We start from the raw sequence: 14,836 nt of genomic DNA on the forward strand, positions 1-14,836 counted from the left end.
ACTGTGAAAAGGTGTCATAAGACAAAGGATTACAGATGGGGACACTTCATACAGAACACCCTATGCAAGAAAAAATAAAAAAGATTGACTATTTCGAGAGAGAGAGAGAGAGAGAGAGAGAGAGAGACAGAGAGAGAGAGAGAGAGAGAGAGAGAGAGGAGAGAGAAAACACTGAGAGAGAGAGAGAGAGAGAGAGAGAGAGAGAGAGAGAGAGAGAGAATGAGAGAGAGAGAGAGATCTTAAAAAAGAAATTTAGGCTTCCTTAGAAGAGTTCCAGCTGGAAGGATGGTGCTAGCATTAACTGACTGTGAAAAGGTGTCATAAGACAAAGGATTACAGATGGGGACACTTCATACAGAACACCCTATGCAAGAAAAAATAAAAAAGATTGACTATTTCTAGACTTAAATATGAATATTTAAGTTTTAAATTTTATGGGAATGCAACGAATAGTAAGGAAACACTAAGTTATTTTATCACAACTTTATCTTACTATTTCTAATCTTTCTTTAAAGATACATAAAGGAAGAAGTTCTAAATAGTCAAATGGAGTGAACTATTAAAATGACATCAGTACTCAAACTTCATTTTTTATTGGGTTAGAATAAATATTTTATATATAATTACTCTGTCAATAATATTATGGATACCACATATTTTCAATTAATGTTTGAAGAAAATACATTTGTTTTCAAGAAAAATTAAATATTTTAAAATGATGTTTTCTAACATGGCAAACAAAACTACATCCTCACAAGAATTTAAGAAAAAATTCATGAGAACTTGCAACTGACAAAAATGTAGTGTTATTTGGTAAATATTTAATTATGGCTTTTAATGAATCTGTACAATCAAAATGGTGTTTGTATTGTAAAATATATTTTGCCTCATCCAGAAAAAAATTTATTAAAACTTGCTTTGCAGTAATAAAGAGCAACATATTTGTTTGCTCCTAAAACAAAATTTCACCCAATTAATAATATGTCTATTAGAAAAGTAATTTTACTGGGGAGTAGTATAGGGTTTAGTGGTTAATGGACTTGTTTCTCTTGCTGAGGACCAGACTTTATTTCCCAGAACCTGTATCAGGAAATTCAAAACTGCCTGTACCACAGGCTGTACCATGGAACACTCTCCTGAACACTAATGACAGGAATAGCATCTGGATTTGCACTCCCCCACACATACAAACAAATTGAATCATTAAAAAAATACTGTTTCCTTAATTCCTTTGTTTTATTATTTTTACAAAATTGCAATAGAGTGAAATAAAAGCTTCTGATCCTAAGGATGCAGGAACAAGTGTAATTATTATAACTCTTCTGCCTTTAGCAGAGGGTTTGCAGGAAGATCCGACTTGTACTGGTATTTCTCAATTCTTGAAAGAGGTTAAGAGCATAGACTTAGTTGTAACTATCAATCAGGTAAATTTAAAATTATTGTACATGTGTGATATAATAATCTTATAAAATAATTAATGTTTTGATAACAACACTATTTAAATGCTTTACTTGAGGATTTGAAACCAGAAATAAAATCAAATATTTTAAATTACTATCTCTCTAATTAAGTTAATACCTTCAATTTGAGGTCATCTTTTTGTCCTTATTTCTTATTTTTATATTTTCATGTACATTGCAGACATGCACTCTTCTATATGAATTTGTTATATATTATATTATAATAAAATGGAAAACAAAACAGTCATGAAATATATTCCATAGCTGGAAATCAATACATCCAAGCAGTGCAATCTTTTTAAGTATAGATTCTTTAAATTGAATGACCTATTTTAGAAATATAAACAGTGATGAGGTTTAGATATCATTGTTCAAAGTAACAGCAAGTAGCATTACTGCATTGATGAATAGTCTGGAAGTGATAAAAATAAAACACACTGTGAAAATGATGCATGTTGAAGGAGGTTTTTTTATAGTGGATTTTCTCTGAAGGAAGATAATTCAATCAACAGTTTTATCTATCATACAATATCTTTTTAAAGGCTTCAAATGAAGTATCCAGATTTTATGCCTAAGTCAATAGCATAATGCCCTTGGGATCTTTGGGAAAAACCATCTTTCACTTATTTACTTTCTTGCCTTTAATATTGACAGTGAATATTATACAGACCATTTATTTTTTTGAAGTGCTTACATTATGGTGAATATTCTGTTTGTCATAAAACAATGATAATGCTTTTACATTTTTTGTTTTTATGAGCCTTCAGTGTGTTGATGTCTTAATTACTCTTAGTATTTTAATATGGTCAAGATGAAAAAAGAGAGAAGAAAAGGTACAGAAAGAATTGGTTTATGTTAATTATTATAAATCTCATGGTTTCCTAAAAACAGATTATATTAGTCTCATGCTTGATCAGGTAAAATTTGCAAATCAAATGGACACCGAGAGAAACACTACAGGGTAAGTCTAATTACAATGTTGACAATTTTAAAATTGCCTGTAATTAGTCTTTTTCACTGTCTAATTGAAGGTAGTATATATGCTTAACCTACTTAATAATTTCACTGAATTCAATTCAATTATTAACTCTAGCAAATGGAAAGTCCTGAAGGAATCTACAGGTGACATTTAAAGAAAATATCATTGAATACAGAATGTCTTGATCTTTAAATTCAAGAATTATTCCATGATCAGAAGGTTGGGTTAGGGATTCCAATTCAATGAACTAAGGGAATACTTGAACAGGACTTTCACATCAACAAAGCATAAACAATAATGAAAAAAATGTTATTATGATGAATTACCATGGCTTTGAACTTTATTCTGGATTGGGAATTTGTATCACATATTGTTCATTGTCTTATTGTTGTTCAAATGTCAAAATGGCTTTATATATTTTGAATGATTTCTTTTACTTCCATGATAGGGAATGTATTACTGTGTATGTTTATCTTATTGATTATTGAATAAAATACTGTTTGGCCAATGAGACAACAAGTTAGATGGAACTAGGAGTCAAAGAGGATTCTGGGAAATGTAGTAGAGAAGTGCTGATCCAGGCAGAAAGTGACATAGCAAGGAGACTCATATTTAAGCGAAAGAGAAACAGGAAGGGCTCTCTTTTCCCCTCGGCTCCTGCTTCAGCGGCATGATGTGATCCACCAGCTAGGAGGGATGCCAATAAGGCGTCCAATAAGATAAGTCTTATAAAATATATAGATGTATGATAATTGAGACTGAGCTAACAGATGAGACTCCTAGTCATTGGCCAAGCAACATTGTAACTAATACAAGTCTCTCTGTGTATTCATTTGGGCCTAACTCTGGCAGGCGGCTGTCATAAAGCTCATAAGTGACAGTGGAGCTCAGGCAGCTTTTGGTGAAAAGATTTATTGTAACTTCCATACAAATTTTAAAATTTATTTTCCATTTCTGTCAATGATTTCTCTAATACAAGGGCAGAGATTTCATGGTGTCTCAAATTGGCTTAAGTCGTAAGAGTATTCTAGAAATAGTTGTTCCTCTAATCTATAAATACAAATTGACATCTGATTGTTTTGTTTTGATTTAATTATTGTCATCAGTGTTCTGTAACTTTCATAATAGATTTTTATTATATCATTGGATAAGTTTATCCCTAAATTTTTTAGTTTATATATGTTGTACATTGAATTTTCTTGCTTTATTTTTTAAGACATTCTTATTTTATATTATAAAGCCCTATGTTGATTTGGATCATGAAATTTCATTTAATATTTCATTGGTATTAATAGTTTCTATTGGGATTATTTGGAATATTTGCTGAAGACAATGTGGGATGTTTAAATACTGACATATCTTGCTATGACTGAAAAGTTAAGACCAAAGTGGTTTATGACGATTGTAAACACTATTTATAGACCACTGGTACCAGAAGCAGCAGCAATAACAACAAAAACAACAAAAAAATCAGTGAAAGAAAACAAAAGTACCATTCATATTATTAAAATAATAAATAAATTAATTAAAACATCAGCAAAATTGGAACAATGCATTAAGAATTAAGTTCATGAAAGATACAAATATTTTCTGCTTTCCCTACTTGTAAACATTATTTTATAGATGGAAATTCTTCTAGTTACAGTGTTTTGCTGATAAAAGCAATGACAATTTATACATATCTTCGTCAACTTCTTACAAGTGGAACTTTCTAAGCACTGTTACTTTTACACTTCAGATTTTATTGTATTTGTAGTAGTTGACATTTAAATCAAAATAGACAAAGATTAGACAGAATCATAATTGTTAAGATATTCTATCATTTTCATATATTTACTAGCATAATGGCAGAAACTTAAATACCACACATGTTGAAACTGAAGTATATGCTGCATTAAAGGGATCTTCATTTATTAAACAAAGTCTTCATATGACATCCAAACTAATGCTGTTGTCTCCTTAACTATAAATAAATTGCACAATCATAAACATTAATAAAGAAACTTCAATGTCTTCACTCAGTTTAAATAGGGATATAGATGGAACTTATCAGCATATATTTGTTGTCTGTATCTTATTATTTGGTTAATACTCACCTGTGGAAAAGGAAATGGGGAATTTGTATCCATATATAGTAACCTGTTCTTTTTGTCCACAACTTACACTCTGCACTTTTAGAGTCATGACATGAAATGGTAGACTACTGCAATATTCTAAATATGAGAGGTCTATGTCCTATTCTAATCTGCTTATGTTTTACATACTGCATTTTGCTATGGCCCTGATTCTTTTCAATTATGAACCTCTGTGAAATTCACAAATTTTGCTTTATGATTTTTTTTCTTCTTTTGAGGATTAGAATTCCAGTATCCTCTATAATTATTATAAACATTTCCATTAGTTAGAAAACTTGGCACTCTTGTTCCTTGGTAGTGATGATTATTGAACAGCCAGTATGACCAAAGCCTATTCTATACTAACCACTATTATAATCATAGTCAAGATCCATGTTTTTTAGGAAATGAAGGCAAGAGGTCACAAACAATTTTACAATTATAGTATTTTATAAGTTTAAATTCTATGAACAAGGCAAAATATGATGATAATGTAGTTCAGAAATAGAGTTTTGCTGTGCTCCTGGATGGCAAGGAAGGCCTCTGGAACACTTACAATTAAATGGTATGTTAAAAGTCACTGCAATTAAGAAATTTACATGTATATTAGAAAGAGACACTTGATGCTTGAGATGAAAACTAGGACTTGATTTATAATTTGGGACTTCCCAAACACAGCAAGCTAAGATTTTATGGTAAGTGCCTCATTTGATATCCCCCATAAAACAGGGATTATATATTGTTTCAGATTTCCAAATATCCTGCAATAAGGATGGACCACAAGAGAATCCTCTGATAAATTTTGGAAATTTTCATATATTTGATGATTTGCTGTAAGTATCCCTCCTAGAAATGAAAACAAGTGTTTCTTATGAGATATATCCTGAAATAAATAATTAACTGCCTGAATTTCTGACAGATGCATTTGGGAAGCTAAGAACCGAAAAGACTGAAATCTTAATGCTGAGAACCATGAAAAAATGCAGTCTTCCATAGCACTACTTTTTGACAAGATCAGCACAGCCACTGAGAAGCTGACAAGGAAGCACATACTCTTCCCTCAGCTCCTTGTCCATTTTTACAAGTCTCATAATAGAATTAGTAATGCTAGTTACTAACTGGTACACTCCTTGGAAAATGCAGAACTTATGGAAGACACGAAATAATTACATATAGATAATTGGAAGATTGACAAATATTTTATGGCAATGTCATACTTTCTTTCTAAGTTATTATTTCCTTAAACATACTTCAGGATTGTCCAAGCTTCTGATTACTAATCACATTATTAAGCCCATATTTAAACAGGGTTAATCATAGATTTCTTAACCTCACTAACCTAAGAAATATGCCAAAGTCTTAATTTTTTCTTTAAATATTATCAGTCAGCTGTTATATTCTTATCCTTCCCATAATCATAAGTTAAGTACCCGTTAATGACAGGGAAGAATTTTAAAAATAGAGTTTTACCACATAATCCTGGAAAATAATTTCTTTTCTCTGTTACCAGAAATGATGTCTCTCACCTGCATTGAAGCCATTTATTTTAGAAACATGATTTACCATATCACTTTGTATAATAGATTGACACAACTGTGCATACATTTCATGTATATTGGCACTCTAAGAAGCTTTTAGGAAGACACTAAGAAATACTTTGATCTTTCTCATGAGTGTGAATATTAAAGAAGGCATTAAGTGATCAGTTCATCAAGATTTTTGATAATGAAGAGAGTCTACAGTGGAGATATGGATTAAGTGACCCTGTGTAGTGAATACAGAGAATACAAACAAGCACAAGCACAGATATTTTCAAAGTCTCCTACCTCCCAAAGTAGCAGATAGCAAGAAATGAGTCCCATATTTCTTGATAAGGTTTTCTGTAATTTGCTGAAGAGTAGGTCGCCGTCCCAAAAGCCTTATGTTGCGGAAGAATTCTGGGGCAAGAGGCAGAGGAGAGCCAAGGAAATTTCTTCTCTCAACTGCAAGGTTATTTACCTTCCAACGGCCAAACTCCCTGAAAAGCAAATTTATTTTTATTCACAATTGCACAATTTGAGTATTTTTATTTGAAAAATTTCACTTGGAAATTTAGCTGAGGCCACTATATTACAACAACTGAAGCTTTTAGTAATGTTTTAGGAGCTATGAGTAGAAGAGGCCACATCTATAATTCACCTAACAGGAATTCAAACCAACTCACAGTGACATGACAATAAGCTACTTAAAGGAATACCTTCCACTTACGAGTTTTTCCCAGGACATACCTATTAATAAACATTGCTTCCTTTTAAAGGAAATGAATGTAGTTACTAAAAAAGCAAAAAGAATACTAAAATTTAAGATTATTTGTTTTGAGGACCTCAATAAAAACACTAAACTTGATATCACCACTCCAAAGATTTCCTTTCCATTCATTTTAGAATATGAACTCTTAAATTGTAGCAGAAAATTCAGAAATGCAGAAAATATTATTTTTTTAAGTCATCAAATGAACAATAGTAGTTCAAATCATTTTAGATTCATCCATATAAACCTTATCAAATGCATTTAATAAAACTCTCAAATTTCACCTAAATAATTTTTAAGGTTCATAGCTTTACAAATTTGTCAAATGAAAGAAATGCCTGTCAGGGACATCATAATACATACAATAAAAATTTGACATATTTAACTTCAGTTAAATCAACATTAAGCTTTAGGAAAATCCTATGGTGAAATAGATAACTTAATATCAGACTATTCAGATTATTTTAAACAAAGCATTTGTGGATTCATATATGTATTTTTTAAAAAGATACTGACAAAGTGTAAAGCAAAAATGTATGATTACGGATACATTCGTGACAGAGAACCATGCTACAATAATGCCCATCTTCATTGATTTTTATCATTTAGCAAAGTGTCAAAAATAAATAAAACCAAGGGAAGAATTAAATTTAATATTATTCAAATAATATTCCCTGAGTACTAATCAGCCCACCTTCACTAATAGCCAACGGTACTGTGGGGTTGTCCTATTTTTTAATTAATTGCCAGGGAGGGCAACACTGCAAAGCAGTATGTAAGCCAATACTCAAAGGAGAAAGGGCTGTTCGATGCAGAGAAGTAGGGCAAGTTTCACACAGATTAATGAGGGACATTTAGGTATTTCTAGAAATAAGAGGTCAGAACTTGGCCTTCATAATTATATGTGTATTTTGTAAATGTGTTTTGGGAGTTTAAAAACACCTAATTTTGGAAAACTAGTTGTAAGGTCAGATTCACTAAGGAATCTAGAGAAGACATTGTCCCAAAAGTAGCTTAGCTTACTCCTTCATTTCTTCCTTGAGTAACTCTTAATAGCCTTCCTATTAGATCATTTATAAAGCTTTAGACACTCTTGCCTCAACAAGTGCTCTTAAAATCAGCAGTTCTTAGAGATATTTTAGAATTCTACTATGAAGTTAATGGTTCATTGGATGTTAGGTGGAAATGACATTATACATTTTTAAATAAAAATTTAGTATTGTGTGTTAATTATATGCATAGTGGAGTTTCATTATGCAATTTGTCTATTTGTGAATAATTTAATCATTTTCATCCTCGTTTACCCTCTTTTGACTCCAGTCTGTCCTGCTTGCCTTTCTATTCTCAAAAACCCCTTCTACTTCCATGCCTCTTATTTTCTCTAAGCCTTCCTTCTGCATTTATTTCCTTAACATGATTCATTTTCCTGCAAATGCCATAATTCTGTTCTTCTTTATTGGTGAATAATAAACAGAAATCTTAATGCTGCTGTTCAAGGAACCACACTGTGAAGAAAACTGCTCTCTATATAATTTGGTATGATTCTTTAAAACCATTCAATGTGCTGTCCTTCATTAAGCACACAGCTTTTAACAACTGAATATATTAGAATACTTCACATATACACAAGTCTTTATTACCTGTCTAAGATTGAGTTGATGTCAAATTTTTTGCAATATAAAATCCTCTTCTACAAAAATTTTCCTGAATGGTTTCATATTATATTCATAATGTAGTGCAATGTGTAGAAATATGCATTCAAATATTTAAATAAACAAAGTAATTTTACACAAATAAACACGCACACACATATATATATATATATATGTATATATATATGTATATATATAATCACATTATTGACAATATGTCAGCAAGATTAAATAATATACTTCTGATACTTTATTTGCTAAACAAAAATATGGAATTATTCTCACTTATTAAAGTATACATTTAAATAACAGTTGCTTATCCATTAAGAACATGTAACCTTGTATTCAGCTGTAATAAATGAAATCCTGTAATTTGTACTAACTGGAATTGGAGGTAAAATATATCAGACCCAGGAAAAATAACGTGTGATCTGATTCATCAGTGAAATCTAAAAATTATGGTTGCTTATAAATTGAGAAAGAAATTTCGGCAAGAGGTGGAAAACAGATGAGAAGTCAGAGGAAAAGTTGATCAATAGGTACTCCAGATAGAGGTACCAGTTCCTTAATGCAATTTCACTACTTAATGATAATATAAAATATATACAAGAAGCTAAAGAAAGAATTTTTTAGAATGAGATGATCTATATTGGAGGAGGCTGAAATGTCTATCCTGATTTACACATGTTATTTAGATGTATTCATGCATGAAAATGTCACATAACCATGTAAGATGTTTGTGTTTTGACTATCATCTAAAATGGTATATTTAATTTAAGCAAAGTAAATCTCTAGCCTCAGGGACCTGAAAATTATACTGAGATATACTCTGAACAAAAGATATGAAATTAAAATGCTGTTAAAATCTCTCTTTCTGTATAAAATACAAGCACATGGTAGTTCTTATGATTCAACTCATTTCAGACTATCATTTGATATGAATTTTTCTCTAACTCATTTGGTGTGATTTGACTCCTCTTAGATTTACACATGCTATACATTGATGTGAAGAACCTAAGGTGGTTGACACCCTTATGGAGTGTGCTTCAGCCTTCAATGGTTTTGATTATCTGCTTACCAAGTGCAATAAGCTCACTGTCTCAATTCACCTTTTATTCCTTATTTTGGACAAAATATTTCTTAAACTTCAATCATTGTTTTTCTCAATGCCACCTACCAACCTCCCCACCAAAAATAATAGCAGATTGTAGATACCAGTGAACAAGCATCAACTAAATGCTCTAGTAATTTACAAGGAATTATTTTCTTAATTGCCAGAGCATTAAGATGATCTTACTCTCTCATTATTCATATTTTCTCTTGATGAGTTAGATAAAATGACATAATTGTATGTCCAATATTTTTAGTTTATGGAGGAAAAGAGAAATTGACAATATCTAATTGGTCTGTCATTTCTACTTAGAAATATTATTTGTACTGTAATGATATCTAACCTTGTACCCTCTGAATTGCTTTTCTGAAAATTCACACAAAGCTAGTGGAACAACCCTGGAAATAGGTAAAAAAGAATACTCCATGAAAGGAAATCTCTCTGGAGACTAAGTGCTACTCAGAGATATTAGTAAAAACACATTGTCTCTTTCCTGGACATGGAATCAGTTGGCATCATCTACTGTTCCCTAAAGGAACTGTAGCTTTATTTGACTAACATTTGAACATGTTACATCAACGTGGTTCACTTTTCTGATAAAGAAGACACTGATTACTGCTCTATATGTCTTCAAATGTGTGTTTGCAGACTGCAGTAACAAACAATATCCATGAATCAAAAATAAACATGGCTGGTCATATAAAGTCATTAAGATTATAGAATTATTGTTTTGTCTGCTGGCTTGCCCTCTAGAAATATTTTTAACATCATGACAGATACATCTTGACACTAGGAAAACTTCATCAAACAAATTAGAAAATAAGATCTGTACATGAATTGTAACGATAGGAGTAAAGTTTTAATTTCCCTTGCAGGAAGGAAAACTTCTCATAGGTGAATCAACCATGTATTAAATTTCCTCAAAACAAAACAAGGTAGTGCACAATTGAAAACATGGTATTAGGTATGATTGCCATAAAATCTAAGGACATTTTAGGAATCCATCCAGATGTTGCATTACTGAAATAAACAAGAGCATTCTGGTGGTCCATTATGTTATTCATTACTACTTGGAGACTAAGCAGAATATAAATAAATCGCAATTATAACCATTGGAAATCTTTAAATGATAGAGTTACCACTATTAGAACTTAACATATTTTGGCCCTTTTAGAAGCTCAACTATTCTATAGATTATGAATGAATCATGACCAGTTCAAACAGAAAATCAATGTAAATGTCTTCTTGGCTTTATAAAATCTCTATTCATTTATTAGTATCATATGGTTGTTTGCTAAAAAGTCTGACTTGAAATTATCTATAAATTTAATCCATATATATTTATTTACTTACAATATCAGTTATGGTTTTATTCCTACTCATTTTACAAAAAGGTTGGAGAATAAAAACTACATCATCAGCATGCATTGAGGTCATGGTTATGTAATTTCCAGATTGCCATTATTCTCTCATGTTCTTATTTAAATTCTGTGTCAAGTAATTATGTGTTCAATGCAATTAATATCACCACAGTTTCTTTTTGATTTATTGAGGGTAGAAAATTAGTCATAATATATATGGAAAAATTTGAACACAATATTTTAGGAAAAGCTGACTAAAATTTTGAAAAATCAAGATGCTAAAACTAGATTTAACTTTAACTACTCATTTGCATCAGTTTTCATGTCATGATATGTGTTAGATTATGATTTCATTTTTTTAGGTTGTCCTAGAACTCACAGAAATCCTCCTGATTCTGCCTCCCGAGTGCTGGCATTAAATGTGTGCACCACCAATGCCTGGCTCAGTATGATTTCATTTTTATCAATACTCATTAAATTTACAAATATAATATCAAAACAAAATACATTATTGAAGGAGCAATGAAAGATATTTAATGAGTACTATAAAGTGACCTGCCAACTGTTAATCACAATAACCTTGTAATTGCATGTGTAAAAACATACTAATCTTAAAAACTGACTGCAGTCATTGATATTTTCCATAATTTTATTATGTGTAACTGTTGTACATGTAATTGATTGCTATTGCAATGATCACTATGCCACTTTCTGATTTTACAAATGGCTGGAATGTTTGAACTATGAATAATTAATCAAAATAAAATAATAAAATTAAATAAAAAGTCTCATTCAAAAAATGGCTCATGGACCTGAACAGAGAGTTCACAACAAGAGAAAAATGGCTAAAATATATCTCTAAAATTATTAATTTTCCCTGGTAATGAGGGAAACACAAATCAGAACACCTGGAGATTTCATTATACCTTACCCAAAATGCCAAACATCATTAAAACAAACTACAACAAATGCTGAGGGGGACATGAGGAATATGGAACCTTCACTCATTGTTAGTGGGATTGCAAACTGGCATGGACACTATAAAACTCAGTGTTGTAGCTTCTCAAAAACCCCAAAATAGTACCCCCTATGCTATCCTTTGGCATGTGCTTAAACAAATCAATATCCCATTACACAGATACTTTCTCATCTATATTCATTGCCACTGTAGTCACAAAAGCTAAGAAATGGAAATAACTTAAATATCTATCAAAAGACAAATTGATAATAAAAAATATTCTCCATGTATATTGTAGAATACTATGAAACCAGGCATTTCATTGAGGTAATGTTTGAGTAGGTAGCAGAGTAGTAGATTTATTGCCTTTCTCTCTCTTGGTCCTAAGCAGAGGATACTTTTTACAAACCCAAAGTTTTGGAGATCCTTCTGGAACATAGCTAGGAATTTAACAGAAGGAATCTATTAAAATTTCACCCTATAGGAGAATTACAATACTTTATATGATTTTTATAAAATATTACTATTGTAGGCTCAATGTTAGCCAACAAATGACTACATCATTTTGGGTAGCCAGCCACACTGAATGTAGATTAGTAAAAGCAAGTAACAATTGTTGATCACAGTAAAATAATAAGCACTGATTTCAACAGTGGACATTTGATTATATCATTTTATCAAAGAAAATAATTTGAGTTGTTGAGAAATTTTTAAAGATTGTACTGTTTTTATATAATTGTCCTCATTCTGATTTTGAAATTAGCTAATTTTATAGGACTCTGTAATGACTGACAATAATCTAGTTTTATTATTGTTTTAAAATATTTTGTGTGCTTTAATAGGAAGTCTTTCAAATTTTATGGAAAAATGCTACCAGTTTTAATAATCACAATCAATGTCATATTAGTGCCATATAGTTTATATCAGAAGAGTAGCAGTGTATATGCATTTCAGTACTTCAGTACACACAAGGCAGGCAACACTGAGGTTGATTATTCATTTTTATTCTTGATGTTTTGAAGTTTCATGTAAAGTACACACATATGAAACAAGTCTTTACGCCAAAGCCACCCGAACCCTGCTGCCACATGGGTGTTTTCTGACAGGCGGACTAAGTTCTGCTTGCTGCCACTTTAAGGTCCCACATAACACACAGAGACGTATATTAGGTACAAATGCTGCTTGGCCAATGACTAGGATTTTTTTTATCTGCTAGCTCAGTCTTAATTATCATAAATTTATATATTTTATAAGACTTACCACATGGAGGATGCCTTCCTCTGGTGTACTCATCTCGGGATCACATGGCAGCTCAGAGCAGAAAACAGGAGGAAGAGTGAAAGGGGACCACTTCCTTCTTGTCCTTGATTATATACTGAGTCTGCCAGCTATGTCACTTCCTGCCTGTATCTTTTACTACATTTCCCAGAATCCTCCTTGACTCCTATTCCCACCTATCTTGCTTCCTCATTGGCCAAGCAGTACTTTATTTATCAACCAATAAAACAAACACATACACAGAAGCACTTCCCCCATCACACATGGGTGCACACACACACACACACACACACACACACACATACACACACACACACTAACACACACATTGGGATGTTTTATTATTTTTTTCTTCTTAAAATTCACAATTTGATGGACATGTCTGAATACATGGTTTCACCAAAGCTGAGGTCTGTGCTCATGTCCATTGCCCATGTTACCATAGGGGCCCATGTGAACCATGTGATGAACCATGAGTTGATGTCTTGCTTCCCTCAACTAACTCCATCCCCATCCTACCCAGGATAATGGACTCTGATAACCCCAGCATGGGAAAGGTGGACCTAACTCTATTAGGAGAATTGGCACCCCACACTTAGGAACAATGGCCCAAGCCCTCACTAAGGGAGTGACATCACTGACCAACTCAGCAGCCACCCAAGTATACCTCCAGGGCTTTGATCTGGCACACCCCAACATATATCCTATCTATAATATGCTGAAATGCATGAAGGGACTGGTCCTGCATTCATGGCCACACAGTCTAGATGACATGGGCAATATCAGGATGTCTGTGGACTTTTTGTGGGGTCCATTGTTGATGATGTGTCAGAGGTCAGAGATCCTCAACCTGACAACAACACATTGCACAATGAGTTTTTGCAAGGAAAGCTGCTTGGACAAAAGTGTTTACAACATGATACACAGCAACTCCCAATGCCACTAAGAGGAATGAAGAGGTGACAGAGAAGCAAAAAGGAAGGAGCAATTTTTTGTTGTTTTGTTTTCTCATTTTTTATTTGCTTGTTTGTTTTTGTTTGTTGTTCTTTAGTTGAAATTGATACTCATATTTGTATTTTTTAATTTTTTATTTTATTAATATTTTCTTCTTTTTTAATCTTTATCTGTTTATAGTCCATTTTTTAGTTTTCCTTTGGGGTGAGGAGTGGATTCAGAGGGACTGAGAAATGAATAGGATCAGGGTGCATGATGTGAAATTCCCAAGGAATCAATAAAATATTCTTAATTTCAAAATTATAGAATAATATCTATTTTTATAATAAATGAACTTATCACAACCTTCCCTTTGTTATAAATAGGTGATTGCCTAGATTCCATTGCTATTGGTCAAAATAAGTACTTCCAGATATTTGACATAAATGCATCAAAATGAAGTTATATATGTAATCTGATTCTTTGTAAAAACATCAACAAATAATCATATATTTTTTTAATTATTTATGATGGTAAAAGAACTTGTCTTTGTTCGTAAATGGAGAATTTATTTTTCAATAATAATTTAAAATTTGTGTAGGTAATATTAAGATTTGGAAGGGGAATGGCCTTAAGAGTCAGAAAGAAGAAGCTTAATATCCCGTCATCACCAATTTAAATCAAACACCAAAACTCTAAGT

General features: G+C 31.9%; 1 protein-coding gene across 1 annotated transcript in view; it reads right to left on the minus strand.

Annotated features, from left to right (window-relative positions):
* Positions 1 to 13,257, minus strand: part of Brinp3 (BMP/retinoic acid inducible neural specific 3) — a 191,532-nt gene extending 178,275 nt beyond the window's left edge. Inside the window, exons 1-2 of the mRNA XM_027417417.2 lie at positions 13,185 to 13,257; positions 6,380 to 6,570 (exon numbers count right to left, since the gene is read on the minus strand). Of these exons, the coding sequence (XP_027273218.1) occupies positions 6,380 to 6,570; positions 13,185 to 13,189 (196 nt within the window). The 5' untranslated portion in view covers positions 13,190 to 13,257. The remainder of the gene's footprint in view (positions 1 to 6,379; positions 6,571 to 13,184) is intronic.
* Positions 13,258 to 14,836: the final 1,579 nt, after the last annotated feature.

The sequence above is a fragment of the Cricetulus griseus genome, chromosome 5, assembly GCF_003668045.3.
Source record: "Cricetulus griseus strain 17A/GY chromosome 5, alternate assembly CriGri-PICRH-1.0, whole genome shotgun sequence".
NCBI classification, from domain to species: Eukaryota; Metazoa; Chordata; class Mammalia; order Rodentia; family Cricetidae; genus Cricetulus; species Cricetulus griseus.